This window comes from Martes martes (assembly GCF_963455335.1).
Source record: "Martes martes genome assembly, chromosome: 5".
NCBI classification, from domain to species: domain Eukaryota; kingdom Metazoa; phylum Chordata; class Mammalia; order Carnivora; family Mustelidae; genus Martes; species Martes martes.
This window is the reverse complement of record NC_137892.1, coordinates 95,534,469-95,552,081: the sequence shown is the minus strand read 5'-3', so window position 1 is coordinate 95,552,081 and position 17,613 is coordinate 95,534,469. Positions and strand designations below refer to the sequence as shown.

The 17,613-nt window shown below is 41.7% G+C and overlaps 1 protein-coding gene across 1 annotated transcript in view; it reads right to left on the bottom strand.

Annotated features, from left to right (window-relative positions):
• The window catches only part of KIF3A (kinesin family member 3A), a 50,737-nt gene extending 40,952 nt beyond the window's left edge, over positions 1 to 9,785 (bottom strand). Inside the window, exons 1-2 of the mRNA XM_080805024.1 lie at positions 9,604 to 9,785; positions 6,420 to 6,693 (exon numbers count right to left, since the gene is read on the bottom strand). Of these exons, the coding sequence (XP_080661150.1) occupies positions 6,420 to 6,693; positions 9,604 to 9,609 (280 nt within the window). The 5' untranslated portion in view covers positions 9,610 to 9,785. The remainder of the gene's footprint in view (positions 1 to 6,419; positions 6,694 to 9,603) is intronic.
• Between the last annotated feature and the right edge of the window lie 7,828 nt (positions 9,786 to 17,613).

Below are 17,613 nucleotides of genomic sequence, written 5' to 3'. Positions count from 1 at the left end.
GGTGGCTCAGTGGGTTGGGCCTCTGCCTTCGGCTCAGGTCATGATCTCAGGGTCTTGGGATCGAGTCCCGCACTGGGCTCTCTGCTCCGCGGGGAGCCTGCTTCCTCCTCTCTCTCTGCCTGCCTCTCTGCCTACTTGTGATCTCTGTCTGTCAAATAAATAAATAAAATCTTAAAAAAAAATAAAATAAAAATAAATTTTTTACTATGCAAAAAATGCCATAATAACACTTGACAGTGAAGTACGATATATTAAAGAGTTATATTATAAACCTTAAAGCAAACACTAAAATAAAACAAAATTGTATCACTATAAACCAACAGAGAAGACAGAATGGAATAATACAAATAATACAAAGGATAAGAGTATAAAGAGAAAACCAACAGCAGAACATAAATGGTTTTGATAACCCAATTAAAAAGCAAAGACAGCAAGACTGGATTTAAACAACAACAACAACAACAAAACACTACCAACTATACAATGCAATGCATAAGAGAACTAACAACAGATCTGGGGCTACTATTCTTTGAGAGGCCTGCTTTCAAGTTTGGCCTCTGACTAACATCTGGGAATTTGGATTTAGGGAGGGTCCTTGCCATTCATTCCCTAACACAGAGTAGTTCATTATGACTAAACTGTATAAACAAGGTGGTTTATGCTAAACACCTGTTTTCCTTCTGTGAGTGTGGGATCTTGACAAGAGCAAGGCTGAGGGTATCCACATGAGCAGGCTCCAACAAAAACCTAGGACACTGTGTCTCTTACAGAGCTTCTCTGACAGCCAAGATCTCACAAGTATTGTCACATTCAGTGGTAGAAGAATTAAGCACATTCTGTGTGCCCACTAGGAAATGACTCTTGGAAGTTTGTACCTGGTTTCCTCCACACTTTACCCCATGTACCTTTTCCCCTTGCTGTTTCTTGTTTTCGGCATCTTTTTTGTTCTAATAAACCAAAGCTCTAAGTACAATTATAACCCGAGTTCCTTGACTTCTCCTATCAACCTCTGAACCTGGTATAATCTTAGTGACCTCTAGTATAACTACACACTAGAAATGTACTTTCAATATAAAAACACAAATGTGTTAAAAGTTAAAAAGATGAAGATATACCATGTTAACATTAAATCAAAACAAAGTTAAAATGTCTGTATTAATATCAAAGTAGGTTTCAGAGTAAAGAATATTACTATGGATAAAGAGTAATTTCATAATGACAATGAGGTTAATGCATGAAGAGGACTTGAAACACCTAAGCATTTATGCACCTACTCACAGGGTTTCAAAATACATCAAGTAAAAAGTGACAGAACTGAAAAGGCAAATACAAAACACAGTAAGAGAATTTAATATCTGTCTCAGTAATCGACAGACCAAGTAGAAAATAATTAAGTAGATAGAAAATCTGAACGAAACTATCAAGCAAATTGATGTAATGAACATGTATAGAATGCTCCACCCAACAACAGCAAAATACACATTGTTTTGAAGAATATACAAACATTTTATAATAAATTTATTCTGGGTCGTGTAACAAGTCTCTAATTTCAAAAGGTTCAAGTTTTACATAGCACCTTCTCTGACTAAAACGGGATTAAACTAGACATTAAGTAACAAATATCTCTGGAAAGTCCCAAATTATCTGGAAACTAACACATTTCTAAATAACCCAAGGATCAAAGAGAAATCAAAAGGAAAAGGAGAAAGTACCCTGCACTGAATGAAAATGAAAACACAGTATGTCAAAATCTGTACACCACAACTAAAGCAATACTTAGAGGGTAATTCATAGCATAAATCTCCATATTAGAAAGTTACAAAGGACTCAAAACAATGACCTCAGCTTCCACCAGAAGTAGAAAAAGAGGAATAAAGGAGGAGAAACTACTCCTATTATATTAGTCCTCCACCAGACTCGTCACAAGAAAAAGAGATGACACAAGTTACCATATATCATGTACCATATACCAATATCAGAGAAAGATTACACCACCACATTCTAACACAAGAATAGAGAATATAAACAACTTTTTGCCAATAAATTCAACAACCTAGATGACAAATTCCATGAAAGATAAACTTCCAGAGCTCACTAAAAGAAAAACAGGTAACTCAATTTTATATTATTAGAGACACTGAATCTTTAAAAACCTTTCCACAAAAAAATACTCCAGGCCCAGTTGGCTTCACTGGTAAATTCTACCAAATGCTTAGGGAAGATATAATACTAATTCTAGACATATTTTTTCCATATGATTAAAAAGGAGGGAATACTTTCCAACTCATTCTATGAAATTAGCATTATCCTGATAACAAAACCAGATAAAGACATTACAAGAAAACTACTATATCCCTCCTGGACAAAAAAAAAGTTTACACAAAATTTTAGCATATCAAATCTAACAACATACAAAAGGATAATATACCATGACCAAGTGGCATGACTGGTTTCACATTTTTTTTTAAAGATTTTATTTATTTATCTGACAAGCAGGAAGAGCAGCAGGCAGAGAGAGAGGGGGAAGCAGGCTCCCTGTGAGCAGAGAGCCCAATGCGGGGCTCAATCCCAGGACCCTGAGACCATGACCTGAGCCTACAGCAGAGGCTTAATCCACTGAGCCACCCAGGTGCCCCTGATTTCATATTTAAAAATCAATGTAACTGAATATACTAACAATTTTTTTTTAAGATGATTTCAATAGGTGCAGAAAAAAATTCATTTGACAAGATCCAAAATCCATTCCCAGAGCAGGGACAAAAGAACAGAGGGGAACTTAATTAGACAAAAATCTATAGATAACATCATACTTACTGGTAAAACAGTGAATGCTTTCTCCCTAAGATCTGGAACAAAACAAAAATGTCCACTCTCACCACTCATATTCAACACTGTACTTGAAGTTCTAGCCAGAGCAATTCGGGTAACTAAAAGATGGGAAAGAAAGAAATTGTACTACCTGTATTTCACGGTAACATGCTCATGTATATAAAAAATCGTAGGGAAGGGGCGCCTGGGTAGTTCAGTGGATTGAAGCTTCTGCCTTCAGCTCAGGTCATGATCCCAGGGTCCTGGGATCAAGTCCCACATCAGGCTCTCGGCTCAGCGAGGAGCCTGCTTCCCCCCGCTCTATGCCTGCCTCTCCGCCTACTTGTGATCTCTGTCAAATAAATAAATAAATAAAATCTTTAAAACAAAAAAAAATCCTAGGAATTTACCAATAAATAAATAAAAGCCTACCAGAAATAATAAGCAAATTTAATAAGGTTGCAGGTTACAAGGTCAATATACAAAAATCAACGGCAAAACACAGTATCACTTCATAACCACTACGATGGCTGTAACCAAAAAGACAACAACACATTTTGGCAAAGATGTGAAGAAACTGGAAACCTCATACATTGCTAGTGGGAATGTAAAAATGGCACAGCTGCGATGGAAAATAATCTGGCAGTTAACCTTTTGACCCAGCAATTCCACTCCTAGATATTTACATAAGCAAAGGGAAAACATATTTACACAAAGACAAGCACAAGAATATTCACAGCAACATTATTCATAATAGCAAAAAAAAAAAAAAAGGCAACCCAAATATTCATGAGTGGATAAATGGATAAATAAAATATGGCATATCCATTCGATGGAGTATTAATTGACCATTAAAAAAATGCAGTCCTGGGGCACCTGGGTGGCTCAGTCGGTTCAGCTCCTGCCTTCAGCTGGGGTCATGATCCTGGAGTCCTGGGATCAAGACCCACATGGGGTTCCCTGCTGAGCAGGGCATCTGCCTCTGCCTCACCCTCTCCCTCTGCTCCTCCCCCCACCCCATGCTTGTGCTCGCTCTCAAATAAATAAAATCTTAAAAAAAAAAAAATGCAGTCCTGATACATACTATAATGTGGAACACTGAAAACATTATACCAAGTCAAAGAAGCCATACATAAAAGACTGTAAATTATGATTCTATTTATATGAAATGTCCAGAAGAGGCAAACTCATACACACAGAAAGTAAATACATAGTTGCTAGGGTAGGAAGGAGCAAAAGTGGGAGTAACTGCTAATAGATACATAGTTTCTTTTGGGGGGTGATGGAAATGTTCTGGAAACAGATAACAGTGATAGTTACAACACTGTGAATGTATTAAACCCCTGACTTGTATACTGGAAAATGATTAAAACAGTGAATTCTGTTATTTGAATTTTATGTTAATTAAAAAAAAACTACTAAAATATCAATTCTGTGTATTTTGTATTCACAAAAGCATCAAAAATGCTTAGGAATACACAGTATGTTAACTAGAACTTGAATTTTAAAAAGAAAGAGGTAGGACACCTGAGTGGCTCAGTCGGTTAAGTGTCTACCTTTGGCTCAGGTCATTATCCCAGGGGAACTGGGATTAAGCTCTCCCCCCCTCCCTACCCCTCCCTGCTCAGCAGGGAAGTCTGCTTCTCCCTCTCCTCCTGCCCCTCCCCCTGCTTGTGTGTGTTGGCACACTCTCTAACAAATAAATAAAAATCTTAAAAAAAAAGGAAACAGGTAAAAAAAAATACTTAGGAATAAATTCATGAAAATAAGTATAAGACCTGTACATTAGAAACTATAACAAAATGCTGATGAGAGAAATTAAACAAAATATAAATAAATGAAGAGAAATACCATGATCTGGATTAGAAGGCTCAATATTGTCAGAGTAACAACACAATCCCTACCAAAATCCCAGTAGGTTTTTTTGTTTTTGTTTGTGGAAATTGAAAAGGCAATCCTCAAATTTATGTGAAAATGCAAAGGATCCAAAAAAGCCAAAACAATTTTGAAAAATAATAATAAAGCTAGAAAACATACACTACCTAATTTCAACACAAAAACTTATAGTAATAAAAACAGGATACTTGGAACAGAAGAGACAATCCAGAAATAAACCCATGCAACTGCAGTCTGTTAATTTTTCACAAAAGCACCAAGTTAACTCAATAAGGAAAGGAGAGTCTTAACAAATGGTGCTCCAACAACTGGATATCCATAGATTGGGGGGGGGGACGCAAAGAATGTACACCCTTACCTCACACCATATATAAAAATTAACTCAAAATGAATAACAGACCTTAATGTAAGACATACAATGTTTACAACTTCCAGATAAAAACATAAGAGGGGGCGCCTGGGTGGCTCAGTGGGTTAAAGCCTCTGCCTTCGGCTCAGGTCATGATCTCAGGGTCCTGGGATCGAGCCCCACATCGGGCTCTCTGCTCAGCAGGGAGCCTGCTTCCTACTCTCTCTCTCTGCCTGCCTCTCTGCCTACTTGTGATTTCTCTCTGTCGAATAAATAAATAAAATCTTTAAAAAAAAAAAAAAAAAACATAAGAGAAAATCTTTTTGGTGTTGGGTTCAGCAAATATTTCTTGGCTAGGTCAATGAAAGCATGATGATTAAAGAAAAATGATTAACTGGACTCAATCAAAACTAAAAATCTTTTCTCTTCAAAAGACACCACTAAAAAGATGAAAATACAAGCCACGTTCCAATCACTTATCTGATCAAAAGATTTGAGTCCAGAATATAGAAAAAGCATGACTCCATAAGAATATAGGCAATGAAACTGTAATGTGGGTAAATTATTTTAAAAGACATACAAAGGCTTAATATATACATGATTAGAGACTCAACATTGTTAGTTACAGAGAAATATAAGTTAAAACAATGAGATACCACTATAGATCCTCTAGAACAGCTATAATTAAAAAGGCCAACAATCTAAATGTTGGTGAGAATGTGAAGAAACTAAAAGAACTCTCATAACACACTGGTGGAAAAAAAATTAATAGTCACCACTTTGGAAAACAGTTTGGCAATTTCTTCAAAAGATAAATATGTACACTAACCATATGACCCACCAATTCTACTTCTAGGTATCTACCTAAGACAAACTTCAAAATTTATCTGCATCTGCACAAAGAACTTTCTACAAAAGAATGTTCACAGCAGCACTATATATAATTGCCCCAAAATTAGAACAATCCAGATTTCCACTGAAGATCATCAAAGGTGGTATATTCATACAATTCAGCATTAAAAAGGAACAAAGTGCTGATTCATACAACAACATGGATAACCTTTAACAACATTATACAACTGAAAAGAAAACAGGTAAGAAAGATGAGATAGGATATGAGTTGATTTATATGAAATTTCCAGCAAAGACAGAACTATAGGCAAAAGCAGGTCAACGGATGCCTGGAGGTGGACTGCAAAGGGACATACAGGAATTTTGGGGGGGGGGGGGGTCATAAAACTGGACTGTGGTAACAGTTTCACAGCTGTATGTATTTACTACAATCCATCAAACAGTACAATTATAATGGATGAATTTATAGGGTGTCAATATCTTGATAGAGTTAAAAAGTGAACCATATACTCACCATTGTAGCCTTCAAGAACAGAATCAATAATAGGTCTTGCAGTTAAGTTATAAACATCAAGTTGTTTACTCTCTGGTCCAAAAACAGTATCAAAAGTAAATGTCTTTGGAGGTTCATTGGAAGAATCAGTCTTATGTACAGTAATAGTTCCCCTCATCTCATCCACACTGACAGCCTGTTTATAGCACATTGATTTCTCTCTCTCGTTGAGGGGCCGGCATCTAACAACCACCTTCACATTATCACAGCTTTCAGGCTTCTCTGATTTATTGATCTGGTGGAGAAAATATTCACAAATAATGAAAAGAACATTTACTTTTACCTTCAGCAAATTTCAAATTTGAAAAAGGCTACTGTGCCATCCCAGGGCCTTGCACATATTAAGCATTCCACAAATACTTGTTAAATGCAATTAAAGATCTCACAGATATACAGAAAGTTTATTAAAAGGTATAAAAAGACAGTTTCTTTTACAATACAATATGATACAATACACAAATGAGGAGAAAGAAAGCCTAATTTACATTTATAGTAAATAAGTGCTGTTTAAGCAGAAAATGAATCACTATATTGACTGTCTCCACAAAAGCCCCTGACTTAGCCTCTGAGTTTACTGCCTGAAGGAAAACACAAGTGAACATGGTTAACAACTGTAATCAAGAATATAGTAGTAGGTCCTGTGTTCCCCTGAGACTTTAAATTTTATTTTCTACAATGCATCAGTAAAACGTTTACCACGTAACATATGTAGTCTGTCTTCTCTATAGAACACAACATGAAATGAAACACAGCAAACAAAGTCCAATGGCAGAGAGAAATGTTTCAGTATCCCTCTAACCTTATGAATATTTATACATGTAAAGTTTCATTTTTTGAAATTTTATGACTAACCACCTATGTTAAAATAAAACCCTAAGCAAAGACACATACAGTATGATTTCACTTACATGTGGAATCTAAAAAACAAAACAGAGGAACAAACAAAAAAGCAAAACTCACAGAGAATAGATTGGTGGTTGCCAGAGGGCAGTGGGGTACAGACATGGACAAAATGGTCAAAGAGATCAAAGGTACAAATTTCCAATTATAAAATAATGTATAAATAACATATAGAATGGTGACTAGTCAAAAGTACACCACTGTATATCTGAAAGGTGCTAAAGGAGTGTATCTTGAAATTGTTCATCATCAGAAAAGAATTTTGTAGCTCTTTACGGTGATGGGTGGTCACAAGACTTACTGTGGGGATTATCTCACAAGGCACAAATAACAAATCATATTGTACAGGTAACATTGTGTTATATGTCAATTATACCTCAATTAAAGTAATACAATCCTGTTTTGAAGTGCAGTCCAACAGTTTAGTTGAATATTATCAATACAACACACTTCTCCCCATCTCTACTTCCACCACCTAAGGCTGGGTCACCATGATCCCACCCTAAATTGAACACCGGCATCTAGTTAGGTTTTCCTATCGTCTGTTCTCTACAGGGCAGTCAGCTGCAACACAAAGTTAATCATGTTGCTCCCTTACTTAAAACTCAATGGTTTCCCACAGATCTCAGGATAAAAACCACAGTCCTTAAGGTGGTCTCTAAGACCTGGCTCTGGCCCATGTCTACTTGTCCAGCCTTATTTCACAAGATACCTTGCTTGGCTTTCCCAGCCACAGCCACATTAGCTTTTTTTTAAGCCTTTTCTTGTCACATAGTCGTTCTTATCACGGTGCTGTTCCTCCTGCCTAGAACATTCCTCATTCTCCATTCACTTATTCTCAGATCTCAGCAGAACAGCCACTTCACCTGTGAAGACTTCCTTAACTAGGTCAAATCCTGGTATAGGTCCTGAGAGCACCCTTCTCCCTCCATCATCTACAACTGGTTTCAATACTACTTTTGCTTGCTCCTTATTTGATTAATGTGTCCTATCTGTCTACACCAGAGGTTGCCAACTGGTAGTCAAGGGGCTGAACTGAGCCCACAATATCTTTTGTTTGGTTCACAGCATTTAACAATATTTTTTAATTAGTTGCTAAAATTTTTTAAAAAGAGAAATTTCACAAAAATAACAACTTCTAGATTCTCTTGGGTGGGGGGGGGGGGGGGAGACGATTTGACATCTGTAGGCCAGCATTCCTAAACGGGAGCACTTTACAATTCACCAGAATCTACTTTCTATTGCATGCCACCCATTCACTTCATGAATGGTAAGCATCTTGTGTCTACCAACAAGACTTTCACCTCTGCCCACGAAGGCAAGCTTCTGTCCTGTCAAGTTCAAGAAACTGGATGGTTATGCTCAATATTTTGCCTCCAGGGCCTAACATGGGGTAGATGCCCGGTATCTGCTGAATGAACTAATAACCTGAAAGCAATGATACGGAACAAATATTGAGCATTTAAGGCTAAATGTCAAGCACTGTCCTTCAATTCCGCTGTGCATTACCTTATTTCATCCTGATAAAATCCCATGAGAAACAGTTTAATTATGTGGGAACTAAGGACCCAGAACGATGAAGTAATTGTCCCAGGCCTCGCAACCAGTAGAAAACCGACCAAAAAGCTCACGTGTTCTCCATGACCCTATACTGGACTTAGGACGCCCTCTGTTAAGTGGACGGTAGCACTGTGAAATCCGACAAGACAAACATATCACCACCCACCCACCCTCACACACAAAGACACCCACGGGTTACATTCCGCCCTATAAGCTAAAGCACCACGAAAGAAATGACAGCTCGAGTCAAAGGCTGGAGTAAAAGCAAGCAGCTCTCGGTTCGCTACCTTCCAGGAGTCGGCTCCGCGGTGTAAAGAGCCCACCAGGTGCGGAGCATCCAAAGCCGACCCCCCGCGGCCACTCCCAGACGCCCTACTCAGGAGCAGGGCTAGGAGCGAGAGCGCATCCTCTGGCGCTGTGCCTTTATGTCAAGCAGCGCAGGCCCTACGGGCTGCAGCACCAACCGAGGCGGCAGGGCCTGTCCGGGGCCCCTCCCAGGACCCGCTGGAACCCCGCCGGCCCCGAGCCCACCTACCTGGCTCCCCAAACGCTCGGCCCCGCGGAGCCGGACCTTGCCCCGCCCCACCCCGGCCGCCAGCCTGATCCGCGCCTCCATGGCAACAGCCGCGCCCCCGTGCCAGGCCGCTGGGATGAGGAACCCCAGCGGCTGAGCGACTCCCCTCACCGGCATCGTGGCTCCCTCCTGTGCCCGGCGGAGGTCGCCGCCCTGGGCGCAGTCCAACGGCGCCGGGTTCGCGAGAGAGGCTTGCCAGAGACTACCGAAACACCGCCTTGGCGCTCTCGAGACTGCGGCTTCTCGGGCGAGAGCAGGCAGTGCGCAAGCGCACTCCGGGCTCGCCCCGCCCCATCCTCGGGCCACACGCTTCCTCGGCCTCCTGAATTACGCCTGCGCTGAGGCTTTCGGAGTCGGTCTCCTAGGACGCCAGACTGAGGCCGCGCCTGCGCAATGGTGCCGGTCAGCTGAGCTTGGAAATCTAGCCTGCATTCGGGCGGGGATACCTGGCTGCCACTGGTCGCGAGAGGGGGCGTCCTCCTAGGTCGCACTGCTAGTCTCCTGGCTCATGCAGTACTCCAGATATTGAAAACAACCATAGCAAAAAAAGTAAAAAAATAAAAAATAAAAGCAATTGTACACTATGTCCATCTAGAGAACTAGAGGTTTCGCACACATGAATGCACTTGATTGCTGACTTGTCTATAAAACGTGTATCTCTATTACAGATTAAGTGAGGAGGAGTTTTGTCTGTGTTCTCACAAGTATCTCCAGAGCCTAGAATAGGACTTAGAATAGGACCTAGCACAGGACAGGTTTTCAATAAGTATTTGTGAAAGAACCAATGATCTATCCTCTTTCCTGTCCAAATCTCTGCTTTGCTGCGCTTGGATGTGCAATAGACATTTCAAGATTATTATGTCCAAAACTGAAAGGTTGATTCCCGCCCCCGCCCACACACAGTATATTACTCACTATATTACCGTCCATCCCTGCCCCACCTCCCCATGTAAAAAAAAAAAAAAAAAAAAAAGTGCCCTCTCATACTTCCCTCAGCATAAAAAATGAAGCTGAGTTCTGACAATTGCTCAGATCAAAGCACTGTCTCTTCCTCTTATACCCAATGTCCAATCTTTCAGTAGACCTTCTTTCTATCTTTAAAGTAGAACCAGAATCTGACCACTTCTCACTACTACCACCACCTCGCATCTGTATTACAATAGCTCAAAACTGGTTTCCTCTGTACATCCTTGCCCCTCTTAGTATGTTTTCAACATGGGAGCCAGAGTGGTGGTGTTAAAACATGAATCAGATAGTGGGGTTTGTTTTTTTTTTTTCTTTTGTACTCAAAACCTGCTAATGATTATCTATCTCACAGACTAAAAGTCACAGGCCCTCTCCACATTTCCTACAATCTTCCCTCTTGCTCATTTGTCTGCACCAGCTCGACTTGGTGTCCTTGATTCAACAGACATTTTGGGCATGGTTCCATCTTAGAAGGCAAGGGCTTTTGCACTTGCAGTAGGAGCTAATAAAAACAACTATAGAGCATTTGACTTGGTGCCAATGTACTAAGTGCTTTACTTTCCTTTTTATTATTAATTTAATCCATATAATAACCTTCTGAAATAGGTATAGTAGTCATTTTACTACAAAATAGGAACAACTATTTTACAGATAAAGAAACTCGGGCACAGAGCCATTACTTGTCCAAGGTCAGATATATGGGCAGTGACAAAGCCCAGACCTAACCTAGGTCCTGAAAATCTCTCTCCCTAGATATCCACCTGACTCCCTCACCCCCTTCAGAATGTCTTTGATCACACATCACCTTCTCAATGAGCCCTACCATGATCTCTCCACTTAAAATTTCAACTTTTAGCCCCAGTCTTCTTAGCTCTTCTCCATATTTCATATTTCTCCTTGGTACTTATCACCATCTGATATGCTGTATATATGATGATATATGATGTGTACATTATGTGTATACATATACACTGCCTTATTGAGATATCATCAGACATACAATTCACCAATTTAAATTGTAAACTTAAATGATTTTTATTATATACACAGAACATAACCACAATCAATTTGAAACATTTTCATCGCCCTAAAAAGAAACTATACTCATAGCAGTCACTCCCACTCACCCTCCACCCCCTCTTCATCAACATCCCAGCCCTAGGTAACTTCTGTCTTTCTTGCCTATTTGGGACATTTCATATAAGTTGGATTAGATAGTGCTCTCTTTGGCAGCACATATACTAAATTGAATTAGGTAATATGTGGACTTTTTTTTAATGATTCCTATCACTTAGAGTAATAGAATGCTTTCAAGCTCAACCCTACTGTGGCATATATGGATAATTCTTTACTTTTAATGGCTGAGTAATATTCCATTGTGTGGATATACCACATTTTTATATATTTGTCAGTTGGCAGATATTTCAGTTGTTTCTATTTTTTGGCCACTATGAACACTGCTGCTGTAAGTTTTTGTGCCCATTTTATTTGCCTTTTCATTATTAAGTTGCAAGAGTTCTTTCTAAATCCTGAATACAAGTCTCTTTTCAGATATATAATGTGCATAAATTTTTCTCCCATTCTGTGGGTTATTTTTTTAATTTCTGGGGTGTGCTCTTTGAAGCTCAAAAGTTTTAAATTTAGATCAAATCCAATTTATGTATTCTTTCTTTTTTCGTTTCTTTCATTGTACTTTTGGTACATATCTAATAAACCATTTCCAAACCCAAGGTCATAAAGACTTATTTCTGCAAGAATTTTATAGTTTTAGCTTTTACATCTAGCTCCATGATATATTTTTGAATTATTTTTGTATATTGTATGATAGAGGGATCCAGCCTCATTTTTCTGTTTATGAATATCCTGCTGTCCCATCACATTTGCTGAAAAGTCTTTTCTTCCCTCCACTGAACTACTGTGGCACCCTCGTCAAAAAAATCAGTTGATCATGAGTGTGACTGTTGATTCCTAGAATCTCAATTCAATTCTAAATGATTAATGATCTAAATGATTAACCTAATGCCAGTGCTATACCATCTCGATTGCAATAGGTTTGCAATAAGTTTTGAAGTCATATAGTTTGAGGCCTCCATCTTTGCTCTGCTTTTTCAAGACTCTTGTGGCTAGTCTGACACCCTTGCATTTCTACAGAAGTTTTAGAAGGACCTTGTAAATTTGCACAAAAAGCCAGCTGGAAACTTAATAGATTGAAGTTGAACCTACAGCTCAATTTGGGAAGTATTGCCACTTTAACAATGTAAGTCTCTTAACATATGAATATGGAATGTCTTTCCATCTCTTTAGGTCTTCTTTAATTTCTTTCAGTGATGTTTTGTAGGTTTCAGTGTATAAATGTTGTGCTTTTTTTTTTTTGCTATATTCTTAAATATTTTATTCTTTTTTTATGATACTGAAATGGAATTGTTTTCTTTTCTTAAGATTTCATTTATTTACTTGACAGGCAGAGATCACAAGTAGGCAGAGAGGCAGCCAGAGAGAGACAGAGGAGGAAACAGGCTCTCCATCAAGCAGAAAGCCTGACTTGGGGCTCGATCCCAGGACCCTGAGATCATGACCTGAGCCTAAGGTAGAGGCTTTAACCCACTGAGCCACCCAGGTGCCCCAGAATTATTTTCTTAATTTTATTTTCAGATTGTTCATTGTTATATAGAAATAAAAATTATTATTTTTCTAATACATGGACCTTGTACTCTGAAATTTCATGAACTTGTTTATTACTTCTAAGAGTTTTTTAGTGGTTTCCATAGGATCCTCTACATACAAAATCTTTGTTTCTTCAACACTTTTGAAAGATAATTTCACTAGATACAGAATTCCAGGTTGATAGGTTTTTTTCTCTCCACACTTTAAATATTTCAGTACACTTTCTTCTTGCTTGTATGATCTCTGAGGAGCAGTGCAATGTAATTCTCATCTTTGCTCTTTTATAGGTAAGTTTCTTTCCCCCACTCTGGCTTCTTTCAAAATTTTTTATTTATCTTTTATTTTCTGTAGTTTGAATATGATATGCCTAAGTATCATTTTTGGACATTTATCCTGTTCGGTGTACTCTAAGCTTCCTGGTTCTGTGGTTTGGTGTCTAATATTACCTGGGGAAATTATCAGTCATGACCACTTGAAATATTTCTCCTGTTCCTTTTCCTCTTTCTTCTCCTTCTGACATTCCCATATGTTTTCGTGTAATTTAATATAATGTACATTTTTAATGAAGTACATCTTAAGAAAAGTGCACAAATTATAAATGCACAGCTTGGTCAATTTTCAGAGTTGTGTGTAATCAGCATCTAAATCAGGAAACAGAACATTACAAGCCGCCTAGAAGGTCCTGTGATCCTTTCTAGTTACTATCCACTGCCCCCTAACGGTAGTCACTATCTTAACTCTTAACGTCATAGATTTTTTTTCTTGCTCTTATACTTTATATTAATGGAATCATCCGCTACGACGTCTTTTGTAACTGTCCCTCTACATTCAGTATTATCTTTGTGAAATTCTTTCTTGTTCGGTACAGCATACGTCCGTTCTTTTTCAGTGTGGTGTCGTCCATTGTGTGAACATACAATTTGTTTATCCCGTTCAATTGCTGAAGGACATTTGGGGCAACTACAAATACCGCGGCCCTGAACATGATACAGGTGTCTTTTTGGTACACATATATGAATTTCTGTTGAGCCTATACTTCGAAGAGAAATCGCCGGGATTCTACTCATGTTTAGTACCTGTCTTTCCTAGAATGTAAATTCCATGTCTATTTTATTCACTGTCATGCCCTAAAACATTGTACGCCTTCACTGAGTAACTACTGATGGGGGGAAAATGTACGCATGAAGAAACTACTTTGTGAGGATGATACTGTCGCTTTGTAAGAGACGAAGTAACCGAGACAGAGCTCAAGTCACCTACAGGAGACCACACAGAGTCAGAATCCCATCTCAGGCTTGTCTAACTGAGGAGAGCTCGTGACGCTTCTCTACCGGGTCCTGTGTGCCCCCGAAGACGTACCGTGAGGTAAGACGCAGGGTCCGCGGCCGGGCGTCCTTCTCCAGGGCCGGCGTGGTCACCAGCTGCCCGTTACCGGGTGCGGGACTCTGGTCGTGGGGCGCGGGCTTTGGCCGGGGAAGAAACTCACGTGGGCGGCGGGGGCGGGGAGTGCGGGGACGGGGGATCCTTCGCCCACCTGTGAGCGCTCTAGGCGCCGCGTCCCGGGAGCCGGGGCCAAAGCCCCGCCGGCTGGGAGGGGCAGCTGCCGGCCAGCCGCCGGCGCGGGATCCGGAGAGCCTGCCCCGCCCCGCGCCGCTCCCGCGAGGCCCCAGCTGCAAGTCCCCGGCGCCGGGTTTTAAAAGCCGGCTGCCGCGGGCCTCACACCTGGGACTGGGCGCTCGCCATGGCTTCAGGAGGGCTGTTCCCCGCGCCTGCCGGGAGAGGACGCCGAGCCGCAGCTCCCGCCCTGAGCGCCGCAACGGGTCCGTTGTCCCCGCAGCACCCTGGCCGGTGCCGTGGGACAGGGGAGGCCCTCTGGTCGCCCACCTGCAACTGGCCCTGGGTCGCGAGGCGCGCCTGTGGCGGGGCGGCCAACCCCAGATAGCGCGCCCCGCGGCGGGGGCCTCTCGGGAGCACGTTCGCCCCCTTCCCGGCGCGCACACGGGGCGCAGCCGAGTTCCACCTGCGCCCGCGCCGGGATGAGCCGCACCCGGGGTGCCCGGACCTGCCCCAGGTGCGGGCGGGACGCGAGGCACGAGGCTGGAATCGCGGGCCACTGTCGCCGGGCCCCTGTTGTCGAGGGGAAGAGCCATCCTAATCCCTGAGCCGCTGGGCGACCGAGAAGCACTTGGGCCCACCGCAATTTAAGGTGCAGGTTCTCCTCGCAGCCCCTCCGGTCACCTTCGGCCAATCTGCACCACATACAGACCGAGACTCGCCACCCACGACCCTCCCGGCCCTCTCCTGAGATCTGCCACAAGGTCCGGGCCCTCGTGCTGTGGCTCCTGGAGCTTAAGAACATTTTTTACTTCTCCCAGACCACTTTTAACCTGGCTCTCACTCCTTCGGCCGCCTCCTGGTTTCATTGGAGGTAGGGAGGCCTGTGAGGATGGTAATGGGGTGGGAGAGGAAACTGACCTCTGCTATCCCAGATGCTCAGAGGCTTGTAAGCTAAGGGGCTTGCTTGAAATGGTAGAACCGTAGTAGTAATCTCTTTACATCCCCCTCCCCTGCCCGTCTGGCTCAGAGCCGGAAGGCCTTCGGAGATGAGATAGGGTGTGCTTGTCTGCACCGGCCCAGTGCAGCCTGAGGCCAGGATGGGCCTGTGTATTCCCTGAGATGGTGCTATATTTCCCACCATCATTCATTCCCCTAACAAAGGACTATTGACTAGTCCCTCCTGAAATCAGGAGCATATTCACGGGTCAAATCTAAAACTGGCACTAACTTGTGGAGGAATACAATCAATCTTTTTGAATGAAGGAAAAAATGTAATTTCCTAAAAAAAAAAAAAAAAAAAACCACCAAAAAACCACCAATGCTTTACCCTTTGTGTCTGGCGTTCATGATCTGCTCAAATGTGTTTGTTCCAAACTGCAGATAAGAGAGCGAATACTCTAATATGCCATGATTACTTCCTTGAGACTTGCTGCCAAAATTAACGAAGAAGAGGAGGTAGGCATTCGTGGCAGTCTGCTCTGAGCAGCTTTTGAGGTAGAGGAGTGTAACACGGGAGCACCCAGTCTTCCTGAAAAGTGTGTCCTTAGGAATGTTGGGCATGTTGGAAAATTCATTAACTTCCCAGGATCTCTGCTGTCCCTTCTTTAGCCTTATTGCACCTCAGGACCCCACAAATGGGCACTTAGCTCAATTCTCCTCATCCAGTAGACCCAGAGGCCTGACCTCCTAGCAGATGGACCTTACCTTCTTGGTTGATGTCCGATTCTGCCTCCCACTGAACAGAAGCAGCTGCTGTTGACCTAGGAAAAAGACTTCCCAAACCATGTGGCCTCATGTCCACCCCTAGAAACTACATCGAAGAAATCTGTTTGAGACTTAAGGACTTATCTGTGTCAATGAATCTGGCCCTCAGGGACTCTGGGGCCTTCTCTGAGAGGGGCAGGAGGGTCATGTGTGGGGGGTAGAGGAGATGCCCCCTATAAGTGCTTCAGGCTTGCTTGGACTTTGCAGTTTCACTGTGGTTTCTGTTCAGAAGATTCTCTGCCAAAATTCTTCCCAGAGGCCCCCCCCTTCCCTCTCCACAACCTGTTCCCCTTTGGGGATAATGAAGTCTCTGTCATTTCCACAGGGTCCCCCTTGGCTGAGCTCAGTGTCTGAAGGGTCAGAAAAAAAAAAAAGAATCACATGTGTATCCATTTCCAAACCTTCTATAAAAATGCCTTTAACCCCTGTCCTTTAGAATATAATTGTGCTCCCCCAAAGTTGCTTCTGTCCAACTAAAATTCAAATAAATGACCCTTAAAAGAAGCATTTGTGGAAGCTATGGTAATACTTTGTTTACCTAAAAAAGGAAAATAGTCTTTGGAGCACCTGTACTTGAATGAGTACTCATGGACAAGCCTTACTAGTCCTTCTGGGAAAAAGTCATCATTTTTCCAGAAATGAACTGCCTTAAATCAAGGTTGAAGGAAATGTGGTTGCAGCTATGGTGTTGCCAAAACCATGGGAGGTTTTGTGAATGAGCCTGTCTGGTGTAGACCAGGAAGCTCAAAGACATACTTTTCCTCTCTGGGACAAGTAATCATGGTAGGAATCAGACACAGGAATGACAGGAACGAAAACCGTGGGTAGGTTGGTGCGGCTGAATAGCCCCACCCTCAAAAGCACCTTTGGGTATGAGCTGGAGTGCATTTGGGGATCAAGACCTGTTGGCATTAAAGCACTATACTGTACACCTGAGATTAACATAACACGGTATGTTAACTCCACTGGAATGAAAGTTAAAAACTTGCTACCAGAGGGCAAACATGTGACACTCATGGCCCATTGTCATAACCACCCGGGGACACATGGCCAAGATCTGACTTGGTTTTCCTGTGGCATTTTCTGTGGCAGGTCACCAGAAGACAACTCCACTAGGGTCCACTAGGGCCCAGTTCCCACAGATAAGAAAACAAGTTACCATGACATGAT